At 58.0% G+C, this 15,997-nt stretch overlaps 1 protein-coding gene and 9 non-coding genes across 10 annotated transcripts; 9 read left to right on the top strand and 1 right to left on the bottom strand.

The window, feature by feature from the left end:
• The first annotated feature begins 271 nt into the window (after positions 1-271).
• TRNAP-AGG (transfer RNA proline (anticodon AGG)) lies at positions 272-343 on the top strand. Its single transcript has one exon. It is a non-coding gene; the product is annotated as a tRNA-Pro (tRNA).
• A 788-nt stretch (positions 344-1,131) lies between these two features.
• On the top strand, positions 1,132-1,203 carry TRNAP-UGG (transfer RNA proline (anticodon UGG)). Its single transcript has one exon. It is a non-coding gene; the product is annotated as a tRNA-Pro (tRNA).
• A 282-nt stretch (positions 1,204-1,485) lies between these two features.
• On the top strand, positions 1,486-1,557 carry TRNAA-UGC (transfer RNA alanine (anticodon UGC)). Its single transcript has one exon. It is a non-coding gene; the product is annotated as a tRNA-Ala (tRNA).
• A 1,154-nt stretch (positions 1,558-2,711) lies between these two features.
• On the top strand, positions 2,712-2,785 carry TRNAT-AGU (transfer RNA threonine (anticodon AGU)). The gene has a single exon. It is a non-coding gene; the product is annotated as a tRNA-Thr (tRNA).
• A 665-nt stretch (positions 2,786-3,450) lies between these two features.
• TRNAS-GCU (transfer RNA serine (anticodon GCU)) lies at positions 3,451-3,532 on the top strand. The gene has a single exon. It is a non-coding gene; the product is annotated as a tRNA-Ser (tRNA).
• A 2,424-nt stretch (positions 3,533-5,956) lies between these two features.
• LOC142602246 (feather beta keratin-like) lies at positions 5,957-9,462 on the top strand. The gene is made up of 2 exons (XM_075755738.1): positions 5,957-6,096; positions 8,691-9,462. Exons 1-2 carry the CDS (start codon positions 6,045-6,047, stop codon positions 9,005-9,007), a joined length of 369 nt encoding a protein of 122 aa, XP_075611853.1. The 5' UTR covers positions 5,957-6,044; the 3' UTR covers positions 9,008-9,462.
• Positions 9,463-14,483: 5,021 nt separating this feature from the next.
• TRNAP-CGG (transfer RNA proline (anticodon CGG)) lies at positions 14,484-14,555 on the top strand. The gene has a single exon. It is a non-coding gene; the product is annotated as a tRNA-Pro (tRNA).
• A 168-nt stretch (positions 14,556-14,723) lies between these two features.
• TRNAA-UGC (transfer RNA alanine (anticodon UGC)) lies at positions 14,724-14,795 on the top strand. Its single transcript has one exon. It is a non-coding gene; the product is annotated as a tRNA-Ala (tRNA).
• Positions 14,796-15,311: 516 nt separating this feature from the next.
• TRNAA-CGC (transfer RNA alanine (anticodon CGC)) lies at positions 15,312-15,383 on the top strand. The gene has a single exon. It is a non-coding gene; the product is annotated as a tRNA-Ala (tRNA).
• Positions 15,384-15,833: 450 nt separating this feature from the next.
• Positions 15,834-15,905, bottom strand: TRNAP-AGG (transfer RNA proline (anticodon AGG)). The gene has a single exon. It is a non-coding gene; the product is annotated as a tRNA-Pro (tRNA).
• Between the last annotated feature and the right edge of the window lie 92 nt (positions 15,906-15,997).

Raw genomic sequence — 15,997 nt, 5'->3', positions numbered from 1 at the left:
GAGCCCCAAGGGCCTGCGACATTGTGGGCAACCTGTGCCCCCCTGGATGCCCTCTCCCAGCCCGTCCCTGCTGCCCCCTTTTCCTGGGAGCTGGGAAAATCTCCGCCGTGGCCGGTGCATCCCCGCACACACGCTCAGCCCTGCTCGGCTCCCCAGGGGCTGGCACAGGGTCGTTCCCCAAAAAGTGTCCCCGGGGTCCCTGTGCAGCACTACCCCCCCAGCACCCCAGTGCCCGGCACAGGGTGGGGGTGCCCGGGCAGCTGCGCACCCCGGCTCGTTGGTCTAGGGGTATGATTCTCGCTTAGGGTGCGAGAGGTCCCGGGTTCAACTCCCGGACGAGCCCTCCTTTTGGGCACCCACCGCCGCCACAGCACCCATGACGTCGGGGCACGGACGGGGCGACGCTGCCCGGCACAGGGGGCACAGGCGGCCTCCCCACCTCGGGCGCGGCCCCTCAGCTGCGACGGTGCCGCCAGTGCCGGGAGCGAGGTGCTGCCCGCTGCCCCGTGGGCAGAGACACGGCTCAGCCGTGGCCGGGGCTCGTCCCCTCGGGGCTGGGGAAGGGGCTGTCGGGGCAGCGGGGGACGGCAGAGCGGGGCCCTCAGCCACCACGGCCCCGGGGCCAGCTCTGCCCGGGGGCTGCGTCCAGAGAAACATGTCCCAGGTCTGCCCCACAGCCGTCCTCCCTGTCCCGGCCGGCCCGGGGGCAGCCGAGGGACCCCCGGTGCCTGCACAGCCCCAACCCAGGGCCAGCGGCTGCGTCAGGTGGGGAAGGGAGCAGCGACAGGGATTTTCGGGGAGGGAAGAGCAAGGTCAGAGGGAACATCAGCTTTGGGGGTGCCCCATGGAGGAAGAAGGGCGCGGGTGATGCTGCACAGCACCGGCCATTTCCCCACTGCTGCAAGGGCCAGGGAGGAGGTTTTGAGGAGAAAAACCCTGGAGACGCTGGGAATTGGAGATGCTGGGCACGCACAGCCTGCAGTCACCTCCAGCTGCTGGCTGCACGCACAGGGATGGCAAGAGGGACCTGCCTGCTCCCAGAGTGTGCCCGGGGTCACGCAGAGCCTTCAGCTGCCCCCCCAAAAGTGCCTGGGTCACAGGGGTGGGGGGGGCAATGGGGTGCAGCACCCCGGCTCGTTGGTCTAGGGGTATGATTCTCGCTTTGGGTGCGAGAGGTCCCGGGTTCAACTCCCGGACGAGCCCTCCTTTTGGGCACCCACCGGCCTCGGCTGGCGTGCGGGGACCCCGGCCGGTGGTGGGAGCAGGGCCAGGGAGGTGGGAGGGCACTGGTGCCTGGTGCCGCGGGGATGGGCAGAGTGTTTGGGGTGGGCACAGCCCAGGGCCAGGATGGATCCCAGCAATGGGAATGGTGGAGTGCGGCCCCGACTGTTTTGAGGCGCTGGGCAGAGCAGGGTGAGGGGTGGGCAGTGGGGCAGCGCTGGGGGTGAGGGGACTTGGCCAGGCCCCCACCCCTGCCCACGCAGAGGGGATGTAGCTCAGCGGGAGAGCGCTTGCTTTGCATGTAAGAGGCCCTGGGTTCAACCCCCAGCATCTCCAGCTTTTGCCTCCTGCCCAGGCCCCCTCCCTGCCCGCTGCGGGGCTGACAGACCCCCAAACCCCCCAGAAAAGCTCTGGGGTGCTTCCTGGCACCCACAGCCCACAGGGAAATGCCCGCGGCCCTTTCCCTCCCCTGCCCGGGTGCTGCAGGGCACGGGGGCACTTTGTTTTCCTTCCCACACGGCTGGGGGTCTCTCTTGGGGTGAACATGAGAGCTGGGGGAGCAGCCGGGTGGGAGCAGGGCAGTGGGTGCCCAAAAGGAGGGCTCATCCAGGAGCTGAACCTCTCGCACCCTAAGGAGAATCGTTCCCCCAGACTGAGGAGCTGGGGTGCACAGCTGGAACCCAGCCCAGCTCCTGGCCCCACGGGGACCCTGCCCCAGCCCTGCCTGCACTGCCAGGAGAAGCACAAGGGAGAGCACAGAGTTCCTGGCACACAGGAGCTGCCGGTGCTGGGAGTTGGGGACATCCCCAGCGGAGGGTCCCCTTTGGCAACTGGTTCATAGTAGGGTGCTGCAGGGCCGTGTTTCATCCTTGGTGTTTCAGCCTCTCTGCCGGGTGGCAATGGCCGAGCAGGGGTTGGTCCTCTTCCCAGTGCCAGGCTCAGGCCAGACCGGCGGGAGCTTGGTGAGGACTGGCGGTCTCCAGCACCTGCTGTACTGGGGACCTGCTCTGGCCACTCTCCCCCTTGGTGTGCCTCATGTGCCTCTCAAAAACCTGGAGATTTCTGGGGTGCCTGAGCCCTCAGAGCCTGCACTGAGACTGTTTGGGTCTGCCTTGGGTGCTCCTGGGTGAGCCGGGAAGGCGGGCGATGCCCTGGGGACACCCGGGATGCCAGAGGGAGAGGGGAGATGGTGGCAGTTGCCTCGGGGCAGTGCAGTGTCTGGGGGCAGCTGGCAGCGCTCTGTGGGGGAAAGGGGAGGAGGGCAGCAAGTCCCCGCACAGGTGGGACCCCAAAACCCAGCTGGTGCAGGGAGGGAAGGTGTTGGGCTCCCTGTGCTGGGTCCCAGGTCAGCATTGGGGATGCTCCCAATGGCAGAGAGAGAAGGGTTTGGGGTACCCCAGACCTGGGGCAGTGATGTAGGGCACGGGAGGGGGGGGGGTGGGCAGATGGTCAGGTGTGTTGGGGGGCACCCCATGGCAGTGGGGCAGGTGGGCGCCATGGCTCAGCTGGTTAAAGCGCCTGTCTAGTAAACAGGAGATCCTGGGTTCGACTCCCAGTGGTGCCTGGGCCTGGGGGCTGTTTTTCCTCCCCGTCCCAAGCTGGGGGTCTCTGTCCTACCCCAAGCAGTGGAGCCCCCCACACCTCTGTCCCAGGTGACCCCAGTCTGGGGGGGGGGTAAGGTGTTTCCTTCTGCTCCCCTCTCCCTGGGGAGCTCACAGTGGAGAGATGACCCAAACTATCTCCCATCCCCAGGGAATTTGGGAGAGAAAGAGGTGCGTCCAATGCTGGCTGGGCACCCCTACCACTACCACCACCCCCATGTTGCCCATTAATTTACACAACTGGTAGTGAATCGTGCAGGAAAACCCTCTGGACACAGGTCGGGGGTGGGTCGGTGTTGGCGTGGGGGTGATGGAGACCTGCAACAAGTCACAAAGCCTGGGGCACACATTTTTTATGGCAAAAAATAAATGCTACCTTGCCCTTTGCCATCCTCTGAACACAGGGACAGAAGGGGACATGGGAGGGAGAAATGGATTGCAAGGACCTGCTTGCTGCCCTGCCACAGGCAGGTGGGCAGCTGGCTGCCACGGCCAGGCAGAGGGGTGGCCAGGGCTCTGCCTGCCCAGCCCGGCTCCCCTGGGGCAGAACCTGAAAAACCAGCCACAGCTTTGTAGCCTTTGGTCAAAAAGGAGAAAAAAATCCCCTAAAAAAGTGCCTGGAACAGGGGACGAGGTGGCCGAGTGGTGAAGGCGATGGACTGCTAATCCATTGTGCTCTGCACGCGTGGGTTCGAATCCCACCCTCGTCGGGCCCCCAGGGACCCCCACCCGCAGGGAGGCTTTTAGTGCAGTCCCCGGCGTGGCCAGCTTCCTCTTGCTCTCTCTGTTTTGCTCATTGATGTTAAATACACGTCTGCCCCTGGATTGCTACTCCCATTTGCCAAACCTCCTCCCAGTTGCTCAGGGACCTGTGTTGTCCTTCAGTGCAACGTGCTGACCCCCACACCCCCGTGCAGGGGCAGGGTACCGTCCCCCTCCGTTCCCCAAGCTCACCTGCTGTCCACCCTCCTGCCAGCCAGATACATCTTCTCCAGGAGGCCAAGCCCCAAACTGTGGGCAGGGAAGGTCAGTGACAGGCTGGCCGTGCCGGCCGGGCAGCGATGTGCGCATACCCTGAGCCTGGGCGCTGCTGCTTTCCTTTCTGCATCTCATACACAAGCCCTGGGCATCCCTATCACACCAACGGGAGCCAAAAGCCAACCCTGGACAAAGCTGAGCCTTGCTGAGCCACCGCCACGTCCTAGAGGTGCTTTTTTTCGAGGATGGCATCGCTGCTGCGTGTTGGCAGCTCCCTCCTGTGTCTGCAGCAGTGCTTGCAGCAGAGGTTCCTGGGCAGAGGAGAGGGTGAGCTATGCTGCAAGATGAAGGGGAAAGAGGTAAAAAGACTGGCCTGCTGGGAGGTTTCTAACTGCTGAAATCCCGGCGGTTTTGCGGAGAGGGAAGCTTTCATTCCTCAGAGCATGTCTCTGCTTCAACTCAGCTGGGGAAATGTGTTGCACCAGCCTTGCAGGTGTGTTCCACGCTCCCACCCCTTCATTCCATGGATGAGGATGTGGCCAAGCAATGCTGTGGCTTGGAGGCAAGGCGAGGATGGTCAGACATAGCTACCCATGCCACAAACACTGCGCTGGCTTTTCGACCTTCCCCGGGGCCACGTTTCCTTCCCATGACTTGGGGAGATACCCCCGGGAAACTTCTGGGATCTGCTTCCCTCTGACAGCCTCTCCCGAGCCAGATAATGGTGATCAGGCTGCAGGAAAATGCCATCCCCATCCCGCTGCCGTGGGACGCTGTGGGGCTTGGCCAGCTCTGCTGCCCTGGGGAGGGGGGATGTCCATGCTCAGAGAGCCAGGCACACTGCAGGAGGGATGCGGGAGCTTTCCTGGGGAGAAAGCATAGATTTTGGTGCACTGGTGTTATAGCCCTGGCGAAACACCAACTTGCAGCTAGAGACGGTGAAATGGGAAGGGGCAATGCGTTCAGGCTCCTCCTCGGGTGGTGGTGCATGGCACAGGGGCTGCTCCAGCAGGATGGGACCTGGGGGCTTGCAGGGCAGAGGCAGCTGGGAGAGGAGACAAGCTGACTCCCTTGGGACGCCACACAACCCTGCTGGGCTGCCTCTGCCCCGGCACATGCCTGCTCCTGCCCTGGCATGCAGTGACGAGGCGTCCTGGGGGGGACGTGCCAGCCTCGGTGACGCCGGGGAGCATCAGCCCACCCGGGGACCCAACAATTATAGGGGACATGTGGTGTCATGAAACTGGATCATCTGCAGCCCCGGGGAGGCACACAGCAGCAGCAGCCCAGCTCTCCCCAGCGGCACAGGTCGGGCTCCGCTCCCTGGGCTGCTCCCCTGAAGCACCCTGAGTCTGCCCCCGCAAGGACATGGCAGCCAAGGATGCTTCATGGCTGCGGTGAAGGGGCAGCTGCCCGGGGGGCGTCTGTCTGCGTCAGGATGCTGACTCCTGGCACCAGGGTGTCCTGCTTGCCCATCAGCCGCCTGGGAGCAGACCCCGCATGTCGACCTGCCAGCAGGTCAGCTGCAGCCCCGGGGCAAGCCCTGGGCAAGAGTGCTGGATGCAGGTGTTCCTTGGAGATGGGGTGCAGTGGGTCTGTTGCTGCTTCAAAATGTGCCTTTGCATTTGGCTTTCAGGAGAAATTTTGGGGCAGGGGCAAGCTTCCACTGTCCAGCTGGTCTCAGAGACATCTAGCCCTTGGGTTGTTGGAAATCAAAATGCAGAGCAGTGAAATTGGAGTTGGAGAGCGCTGCTGGGGCTGATGATGCAAAGGCAAACACAGTGAGTGTTTGTCCAGGGCCATGGTTTTGCTCATGCCCTTATCTGCAGGAAGAATCAGGGCTGAGATGGCCACACATCCTGCATCCAGGATGTGCAGAAGTTAAGAAAATGGGTCTGATGTCTTTGATTTGGTGAAATTTTCTCAGTTTTGTGGTTCCTCCAGAGAAAGCCATTTCTTAAGTAGAAAGTGCTCATTCCCTGGAATGGATATTAGTTGGAAAAACCGGTCCTTGTCTTCTCCCACATAGCTGCATTTTCAGGAAGAGCTCTTTCCCCTATGGTTTTCCTTTGATTTAATTTGATTCATTTAACAAATGTGATTATTTTAACTTCCTGACACGTGCCTTTTGTTTCCCCTGTCCCCTTCTCCAGGTAGAGGCCTTGTTTCAGTGCACAGATCCTCTCCCATTCAGCAACATGCCCTCTCTAATTGCCCCCGTGCATTTATTTCAAGCATTGCTGCATGCGTGGATATTCTTCTGGGACACAATGGTCCAGTGTGAGCACAACCTCAAGTACTTAAACTGGGTTGCAAAACTGAAACACACAGTGAGGCTGCAAATCAGGAGATCCCAGCCTGCGTCGGGAAGCCTGGAAGGGAGTCCCCCCAGGACGGGCTGTTTTCCTGGGATCATGGGAGCACACAGAGGTACACAAGAAAAAGGATGGAAGATGGTTAGCGAAGGGGAAGAAAGCCTGACTGGCAGAAGAAGGGTTTAATTCTTAGGCTGTGGGTCCAAGGTGCACCTGTGGCATCATGTTGTTATTCAAAAGTGGTGCAAAAAGCAGAAAGGTGAAGCTTAAAATAAAGTCTCATCTTTTCCTACTCACTAAATTGGCCTTTAGGAGATTGTGATCAACCCACAGCCTCCTGCCTTACTCCAGCAGGCTGGAAGGTTGCTTCTGGCTGCAGCACGTGTCCTCCACTGAACCTTGGAAAAGCTGATTGCCTCTTTCCCCTTCCAGAATGATGTTAAAAATAGCTGGGCTTGACCCCAGCACCTCTGAAAGGCTTTTTTGCTCTGGCAGGCAGGGCAGGAAGGGACAATTCAGTGCTATCAACTGTGGCTCTTCATGGCCAAGTCACCCTAGGAACTAAAATGACCCCCAAAACCCTACAAGGCATGTCTTTAACAGTGATGCTGGCAACTCCCAGCTCCACACATGCATAGCACATATGCCCTGGTACTGCCATGGTTTATTCCAGGGCAGATGATGTTTGTGCCTTCATCTGGGCTCTGCTGGGGTGAAATGAAAAGCCTTCTTCAAACTTTCCTTGTCCCTGGAGCCTGATGGCTCATTCCCCTGCTTGGGACCACGTCAGCGATTCCCTCTCCCCAATGTGCAGGTGATTCATGTTTAAGTGCAGGTTGGGACTTTTGCAACTCCCCGGCTGTTTAGCAGCTAACAGGCTTTCAGCAGAGCAATCTGGTGTCATGCCACAGCCTGCAATTAAAAATGTCTTGACGATGTCACTCCATCACAAGGAAGCATAGCTGTGAACTTCTGGCTCACCGCTGTTAGCATACCCAAAGAGCAGGATGGAAAGGCTCTTGGCCTCGGAAATCAGCTCACTGCGCAAAATTAGTATGTTTTGGTGTGCGTCACCTTCAAGGGTGGACTCCAGAGCCCATGATTATTTTCTTTTTAAAATTTGATGTGCCTTCCAAGCAGAATTCATACCCTGGGCGTAAGGAATAATAACAACAAAAAAAAAAAAAGCCAAAATCCTCTAAGTGGATCCAAAAGCATAACAATTTGGTTGTGCTGGGCTAGCTCAAGTCCCCGTGTCTGTGTCTTTAGCACCCGGGCAGGAGAAATGCCCCTCTGGAATTTTTCTCCCAGCCGTGCGTGGTCCCCCAGCACCCTCACCCCTGCAGCCCTCCCAGTCTTCCTGCCGTGGATGAGATCGCTGTCGCAGGGTACAGCATCTACAGATGCACGTTTCTTGTGTTCAGCCTAAATCCCTGAGCTCACCTCAGCTGCACTGGGGACCTGAACTGTTGTGCTCGGAGGAAGGTGGGGAGCGATGCGCCTGCCCTAAATTCTGCTGAAACGCTTTCCTGCCTCATGGCATAAGACCTAAAAAGTACTTTGGCCTTAGGAAGCAAGGTAATTAATGCCTGTAGCCCGAATCATTTCAATCTTACTCAGTATTAAATGGAAGCAAAACATGACAGATGAAAGAGGGAACTGTTTAATCAGCCGGGCGAGCTTTCCAGGAGAAAACTGCCGGTTGTTGGGGAGTTTCAGGCGGAAGGTATGCGCCTGCTCCCCCAGGGGCCGGGGCACCCTATAAAACCCCACACGGCACCCGGCCCTGCCACCCGCTCCCAGCTGCCGCCGCTGCCTCTGCCGCCTGGGTAAGTCGAGACGGGCTCCGTCTCTTCTCCCCACTGAGCTGTTGCTTTCATCGATGCCTTGCACCCGGTCCTCCGCAAGAGTTCAAGGTTTGTTACCTGCCTCCCTCCCGCCTGCGGAGGATGTCGGGGAATGGTTTATTTCCGCTCCAAAATGAGGAGTGCAGGGGGTTGTGGGATGCAGGGCTTGCAGGGTCCTTAACCACATAGCCAGGTGCATCCTGCATGGTTTCCTTGCTGAAGGAAAAAAAAAAGAATAGCACATGCCCAGGTTGCAGGGACTGATATGTCCCCGTTTACGGAAGGGCATCAGGGGTCCCTTATATTTTGGGATGGGCTAGCTCAGCTCACATGAAGTCCACCTTACTCATGTTGTATTGATTTAAGTAGGTTTTGCTACAACTAGACATGTGGCAGAGAGCATTTTGCTTGCTGAAGGCTTGCCGTCACCTCCAAGGCAGGCAGCGTGCAGGAGCGGGTCTGCTCTTGGTGCTCTCAGCATCTGGTGCCTCCAGCTTCCCCAGACCTGCAGCTCAAACCAAATTCCTCACTTTCTCCTCAGCGGGTTACAGGAAGGGGGAAGCTGTCTCCTGCCCATTTGGAAAGCCTTCCTTCGGGGTTTCTAAACCATCGAAACTCACCCTCTAGCTAGCTCTCCCACACCTCTTATTATGGGAGCCGCTGAATGAGGGCTCAGCAGGGATGGACCAGCCTCTGCCTTGCATTTACGCCCTGGCTCTGGCTTTCAGGTGTACGTCCTCGCCGAGCGATGTCCTGCTACGACCTGTGCCTGCCCTCCTCCTGCAGTCCCCGGCCGCTGGCCACCAGCTGCAACCAGCCCTGCTTCCGCCGCTGCGGGGACTCCACCACCGTCATCCAGCCCCCCACCGTCGTGGTCACCCTGCCCGGGCCCATCCTCAGCTCCTACCCGCAAAACACGACGGTGGGGTCCACGGCGTCGGCGGCGGTGGGGAGCTACCTCCGGTGCTGCGGGGTCCCCATGGCCTCCGGCGGTCCGCGGGGGCTGGGGAAGGCGGGACTGCTGTGCCTGGGCAGTGGGCTGTAGGGGTGTCCCCGGCGGTCACCTCCTCCCGCCGATGCCAGCAGAGCAGCCGCGTCGGGAAGGACAAACGAAGCACAGGACCAAGACTGGGGAAGAGGACTAAGGAAATGCCCGTGGGTTTCCCAGCTTTGCGGGGCACCCGCAGCCCCCCCAGGAGGAGGGGAGCCTCGCAAGCTTGTCACTCGAGCCCGTGCCTCTGTATACCTTTCTCTTGCTAAGCCTTACTTTATATTTCCATGTAGGTGTCACACCCTGCGGTGCTGCACAGCATTTGCTACGGGCTGGGAGAAGATGCTTATAGCAGGCTGTAGACAGAAGATGATAGTCATGGGGCGGTGGGGCAGAGGAACACCTTGTAGGGACCGGCTTGTCCCGCAGTGGGGTTTATCCATTTCTTTACCGAGCGCTGGAAATGCACTTCTCATACTCTGAGCTGGTTTATTCTCCTTCTCATTAAAGTCATGCTACATCATAGCCTGAGTCTTCTGGTGTTCCTTGTGCCTCTGGTCTGGAGGGGTAACCTGCTCTGGAGGCAACTTGCTGTGTGTGTGTAGGTTTCTTTTTTGTCTGAAATGGGAGTTTCTGCTGCTCAGCTCTGCGCTGTGCTGACCTAAGTATGTGGTTTGCTGGGACCAGCCCAGAGGCAACTTTCTCAGCCTGGAAACCTCTCCTGCTGCCCTGTGGCAAGCACCTCCTTAGGGAGGACTTCCCGCAGGAGCAGACTTGTTGCCTGTTCCCTTGGGGAAGTGGGGACACGAAGGTCTGACATTTCAAAATACATTGGGCAGCAATTTTTTGGGTGAGCTAAGGAGGATGGATGTGTGGTCGGGAAAAAAATGTAGAAGTGGGCTTCTTGGGAGATGCTCCTTTGGATGGTCATCCCATGTCCAACTCCATGTTTTATTAGTGATGATGAAGGGTATAAAATTCCTAAGATATACCAGGGTAAAACTAGAACCTCAAGCATTAGGGTCTTCAGTCTTGCTCTTTACGACAGCACGTGGCAAAAGGAGCCTCATGCAAATAAGTAGGTACTGACTCAAACCTAGGTACCCAGCTGCCAGTGAGGCATGTGATGTGTCTACATCTGGCTGTATCTCTTAATGAAGCAGCAGAAACGTTTTGTTCTGCGCTGCTGCATGTGCACACAGACATGCATACGTACAGGTGTGACGGCAACATTTGCCTCGAGTGAGCCCTGTGAATACCATGAGCTGAATATACCCGCGCTCCTGTGCTAGCTCAGGGAATGCGATCCCACCTGGATGCAGAGGCACCTTGTCCTCCAACCCACGTCCACCGTAGCACCCCAGCCCCGTCAGAGGAAGAGGGGTGCCTGCAATGCGAAACACGGTGCAGGGTTACCCAGGTTTCCTCTGGACGCAGACATTTGGAAGCCCAAATTTGCTGAGACCTGTGACTGAGCACGGATTGATTAGAGGTGTTATGGGGAGAGGCATCCTAACATTTCTCAGAGATACCAAGCGTGAGGGACACCCAGACCTGTGGTAATGCCATCAGGAAAGATATATAAACATAATGATAAGGACATGAAGAAGAAACTATCATTTCCCTGTGTGTTCCAGGAACAGAGGCGAGAGCAACAGCTGGACCGGCGCTCAGCAGGGACCTTTGCTGTGTTGCTGAGTGCAGAGACCTGCAGCTCCTGTCCTTGTGAGCTGGTCAGTTAGAGGAGGACAAGGACAACCCCATCCCTAGCCCCAGCACAGCGAGCTCCATACAGAGCTCTTACCAAAGACTGGGACCCAAGACTTTAGTTGAACACATTAGAGAATTGGAGAATAATTGTTTTACGGAGAGGGAATACAGGAGTCTCTGGAAAAAGATGCCAGGCATTGAGCAAAGCCTCTTTTTAATGTGTCATGTATCATCAAGCAGAACCTTTTCAGCGGGTGGAAGAAGGATTAAGAGTCCTCCATGGTTATTGTTTAGATCTTCTTTTGTACCTTAAGCATTTTGGTAGCGTGACAATTTGCATAAAGCTTATGAGTGTTTATAATGAGGGATTATGCTGAGCTTGAAAGTGTGTTGGTCTTCAAAAGCCTTTTACCAAGCTCAACTGGTTTTATTGCTCAGGAGATCTTCACAGAGGTGCTCCTAATTTGGAGAAAATTTATGTGGCAATTGCTCAGCAGTCAGAGCACCAGGAGAGAGATGTAGTTTCACATCCCTCTTCCAAGAACTGCTCAGATATTTTTATCCCAACTCCAGAAATTGTCTGCAGAGATAGGATGCAAAATTCTCCTGAAAACTGCAATGAGGAAAAGCATTGAATTTCCGGAAAAAACTCTGTTAGAAAGCTGTAGGCATCTGGGGTCCACGGATGGAGCAGGGGGAAAGACTAATGACATTTTTATGTGGCTTTTCACTGAATAACTCCACTGGTGAGGTTATACAGATTTTTTTTCCTGAAGATCCAGTGTCTCAAAGGAGACTAAAATCAATGCAGGTCCTTGATTTGACTTGCAAATTGTGATGCCTTAGTGCAGACAGAGTCGGGGAAGTGACGACCTCGGTGCCCTGCAGGGCTCCCTGTCCTAAGGGACCTGGCACCCTGTCTCCCACGGGTGCTGTGACTCCCGGCTGGGAGCCGTGCCATCTTGGCTCCCAGCTCAAGAGCCGTCCTGAATTCACTCCGCCACATATCCCCCCCAGCCAGCGCTTGCCCAGGGCAGGACCCTACAGACCTGCTGATCTGGCCCTAAAATACAGGTTCCTGCAAAGACAGTGCAGCCAAAGGTCCTGGTGAGAAACAGAGAACTACATACCAAGACTGAGATGAAAAATAGTGTTTAGCAGGTGGAAGGATGGAGGGAAATAGCTGGGTCCTGGGGTTTGGTCCCAGCATTGCCTACTTATGGCTTCCAAAAGCAGCAGCAGCATTTCTCAGAAAATCCTGGAGCATAGCCCACGTGCAACCCCTTGGCCATACCTGCATCTGTGGCGTTTCATGTCTCCCGCTTACCTCCCATGTTCCCTCACCTGCTCATGTCCTTGGAGGAAACCTTCTCCCTGCTGACACTCAGCATCCTCCTCCAGCAGCAGCCATTGCTTCCTGGAGACCCCAATTTCCCTTCATTTTCTTTCTTCTGTCCTTTGCTTTGGTGAAGTCAACTGCATCAGCAGAAATTACAGTGCATTAATTACGGTGAGGTACACCAGCTCAACAGGGAGCAGCTGAAACACACCAGCCTAGGAAGGTGATGGGGTCACTCCCCATTGTGGGGTCATAGCCTTCGGGGTGTCAGTCTCCTCTTTGGGGTGCGTGTAACCATGGCGACATTGCAGCCTGCACCAACACATCTGGCAAATGAGCTTGCTCAGGTTTCTCTGTATTTACATACTTGGGGAAGCCAACAGAAGCAGCCAGCAAGCATCTCGTGTGGTGATGAGTACCTTGCCACCCTGGGGATGGATGAGGTGGGGAGGAGGGGTGAAGTCATGGTTTGAGTTGGAACAAGTAGAGAAGCATAGACAGTTGTCATGGAAAAGGGAAGACTGGTGTGAATAGCAAGGAGTGGAAGCCCTGGGCAGAATGGGGCTGGTGATAGGGATGGAGGGATTGGTGGCGACTGATGATGGCTGGGTCAACAAGAACCCGGCACATCAATCTGTGGCTTCTCTGCACAGTGACTCACAGCAGTGGGACAGGATGAAGAGACAGATCCACCTCCTGTGCCTTTGCTGGGTTGCAAAGGGTGTATCCCACCCCAGCACTCGGGCGTCAAGCTGAGGGCAACACCAGGAGGGTGAGCTGGCCTCAACAGGCAGCGTCCCTCATCCTCCTCGCTGGGGCAAGGATTCCTGGCCAGAGCGCTTGGAGACATATGTCCTGGAGCCAGCCAGGTGGAGAGACAGAGCTCCTGGAGCTGGGAGCCTGCAGGCATGGCAGGCTGAGATGAGACTTGTTTGCCAATAAAAATCAGCTTCCTTGCCCACCAAAGCCTTGCAACGCAATTTCCCACCAAAGCAGAGAGGATGCCTGCTCTTAGGCTTTAGGAAGGGGAGAGAAGTGATTGCATGGCTGGGATAAGAGGGAGGAGAGAGCACGACCAAGAGGACATCCCACCCCAGCACCCATGTACTGACCGCAGGACATGGGCTCACTGCGGTTTCTCGGGGCGCCCTCCCTGCACCAGCCAGGGGACCCAGACAGGCAATGGCTCCAGCAAGGGCTCCGGTTCTTCCCCAGGGCTGGAAATCCCATGAAGCAGGGAAATAACAGGCCACCCACACATGTGAGTCACGGGGGAAGATGCATGCAAATCAAAAGGTGCTGGCATCCCGGTCTGGCCCTCCTGGTACTACCCATGGGAGTGGGGCTCACAGGGCTTGCACCCCAGTGAGCCCGCAGCCCTGTTGGCTCCACCAGCACTGTGCCTCACCCCGAGCCCAAATCATCGCCAGACTGCTCCTGGCTGTCCTACACCCCCTTGTCCTCTGAGCTTCTCCCCCCGGGGAGGGCAGCCCTCGAGGAGAGACAGGCATGAGTGCAATGAAAGCGGAGCCCAAATCCCAACGGTTTGCAAGGTGAAATACTTTGCAATTTGAGTTTCCAACTCAAGAATTGTTCAGTTAAATATTCCAGGGCTGTTAATTCACGTTTGCTGAGAAATAGGTGTCTGCAGGTTTCCCAAAGAGGAGAAGGGTGATCTGGTTACCGCTGTGTAAGGTAGTTGGTGTAGCACTGGATGCGTGGGGAAGGAGCCGGGCAGCCATGGGGGGTTATGTGACCTGGAAATCATGGGGGTGCAGTGATGCCCCTGCCCATTCCTCCCCACACCTCCGTGATTTGGGGGGCAGGGGACAGGAGCGAGGCTTGCCTGCGCTGCCTGCGGCTGATCCTTCCTCCAGGCTCCCCTGGGTCAGCTCATGGGGTTTGGATGTGCCCAGGGAGGGAACCCTTGCTCTGGCACAGCCTGCAGTGCGATATAATGAGCATCGGAGGCTCTCTTCAGGCTCTTCACCCTGTTCCCCCTGTGGCTGTCCTGCATGGAGGGGGGTCCAACACTCAGCAGCATCTCAGCTTCTCACCCTGGCACAGCTATAGGTAGCCCTACCATCGGGGACTGTGTCCAGAAAAAATCCCCCTGTTCAGCCCCAGAGCCATCCTCCCAGTCCTGCCCCCGCCCCCCCCCCCCCCCCCCCCATGGCACCCATGGGACCCTGGCACCACCACCCTGCTGACACCCCCAGTGGCAGCTCCTGGGGGCTGGGAAAAAAGAACATCCAGGGGAATTTGCCGGTAACCCGGCACTCAGAGCTCCTGCCCCTTGTCCCAAAGCCACGCTGACACCCGTGGGGCAGGGGAGAGGGAGATTGTTACCTCTGGGACCATGTGAAATGGGTCTCTGAGGGGCGGTGGTGGGAGATGGGGCACCTAGGGCCATCACCCTGTGCCCAGCACCACGGGTGGATGGAGGACAGGGACCCAGGGCAGGGAGGATGGCTCTGCCCCGGCTCGTTGGTCTAGGGGTATGATTCTCGCTTCGGGTGCGAGAGGTCCCGGGTTCAACTCCCGGACGAGCCCTCCTTTTGGGCACCCACCTTCCCTGGTGGCACACGGGGCTGTGACATGACCAGGGCACAGGTTAGGGCAGCGGTGCCCAACACAGAGGGGTCTGTCCATGTCCTGGCTGGCACATCCCTGTGGGCAGGATGGACCCCAAGAGCTGGCAGCAAGATGCTGCTGGTGCAGGGGGATGTAGCTCAGCGGGAGAGCGCTTGCTTTGCATGTAAGAGGCCCTGGGTTCAACCCCCAGCATCTCCAGCTTTTGCCTCCTCCCAAGCCCCCTCCCTGCTGGTTGTGGGGCCGACAGACCCCCCAAACCCCCCAGAAAAGCTCTGGGGCTGCCTGCGGGCACCGATGGCCTGGGGCTGCTACCCGCACCTGCAGGCTGCGGGTGTGCTGGGGGAAAAACCACAGCCTCAGCTGCACCGCAACCCCAAAATGTGTGGGGCGTACGAGCTGGGGGTGCAAAAGGGGTGCAGCAACTAGGCTCATTGGTCTAGGACTATGATTCTCATTTTGGGTGCAAGATGTCCTGGGTTCAACTCACAGATGAGCCCTCCTTTTGGGACAACTTCCCCTTTGGGGACTGCATCCCTGCTGCTCTCTGCAGAGCCGGTGGAAGAGGGTCAGCACTGGCATCCCCCAGCTGCCAGCAAACGGCAAAACCGTGATATGGCCATTGGGTTTCTCTTTCAGCTGACACTGTTTTTAGCAAGCATGGATGCTGACGCTGCGGTGGCAGGGACGGTTGGCCCTGGGCATAGCCCTGGGCAGGGGGATGTAGCTCAGCGGGAGAGCGCTTGCTTCGCATGTAAGAGGCCCTGGGTTCAACCCCCAGCATCTCCAGCTTTTGCCTCCCTGAAAACTTGCTCTAGAAAACATCTCTTTTCTTGCTGCACGGGATATCATCCCCCAAAGCCCATCTCTGTCTTGCATCATGGTGGCTCCCCTTCTCCATTCAATCCCAGTGGCTGTTCCCTTTCCCAGCTACCTGCCTCTGCCCCCGGGCAGAGCTGGCCCCGGGGCTGTGGTGGCTGAGGGCCCCGCTCTGCCGTCCCCCGCTGCCCCGACAGCCCCTTCCCCAGCCCCGAGGGGACGAGCCCCGGCCACGGCTGAGCCGTGTCTCTGCCCACGGGGCAGCGGGCAGCACCTCGCTCCCGGCACTGGCGGCACCGTCGCAGCTGAGGGGCCGCGCCCGAGGTGGGGAGGCCGCCTGTCCCCCCTGTGCCGGGCAGCGTCGCCCCGTCCGTGCCCCGACGCCATGGGTGCTGTGGTGGCGGTGGGTGCCCAAAAGGAGGGCTCGTCCGGGAGTTGAACCCGGGACCTCTCGCACCCTAAGCGAGAATCATACCCCTAGACCAACGAGCCGGGGTGCGCAGCTGCCCGGGCACCCCCACCCTGTGCCGGGCACTGGGGTGCTGGGGGGGGCAGTGCTGCATGGGGACCCCGGGGACACTTTT

This window comes from Balearica regulorum, chromosome 6, assembly GCF_011004875.1.
Source record: "Balearica regulorum gibbericeps isolate bBalReg1 chromosome 6, bBalReg1.pri, whole genome shotgun sequence".
Lineage (NCBI taxonomy): Eukaryota > Metazoa > Chordata > Aves > Gruiformes > Gruidae > Balearica > Balearica regulorum.
The sequence above is the reverse complement of the archived record's forward strand: the minus strand, read 5'-3'. Positions and strand labels throughout refer to the sequence as shown.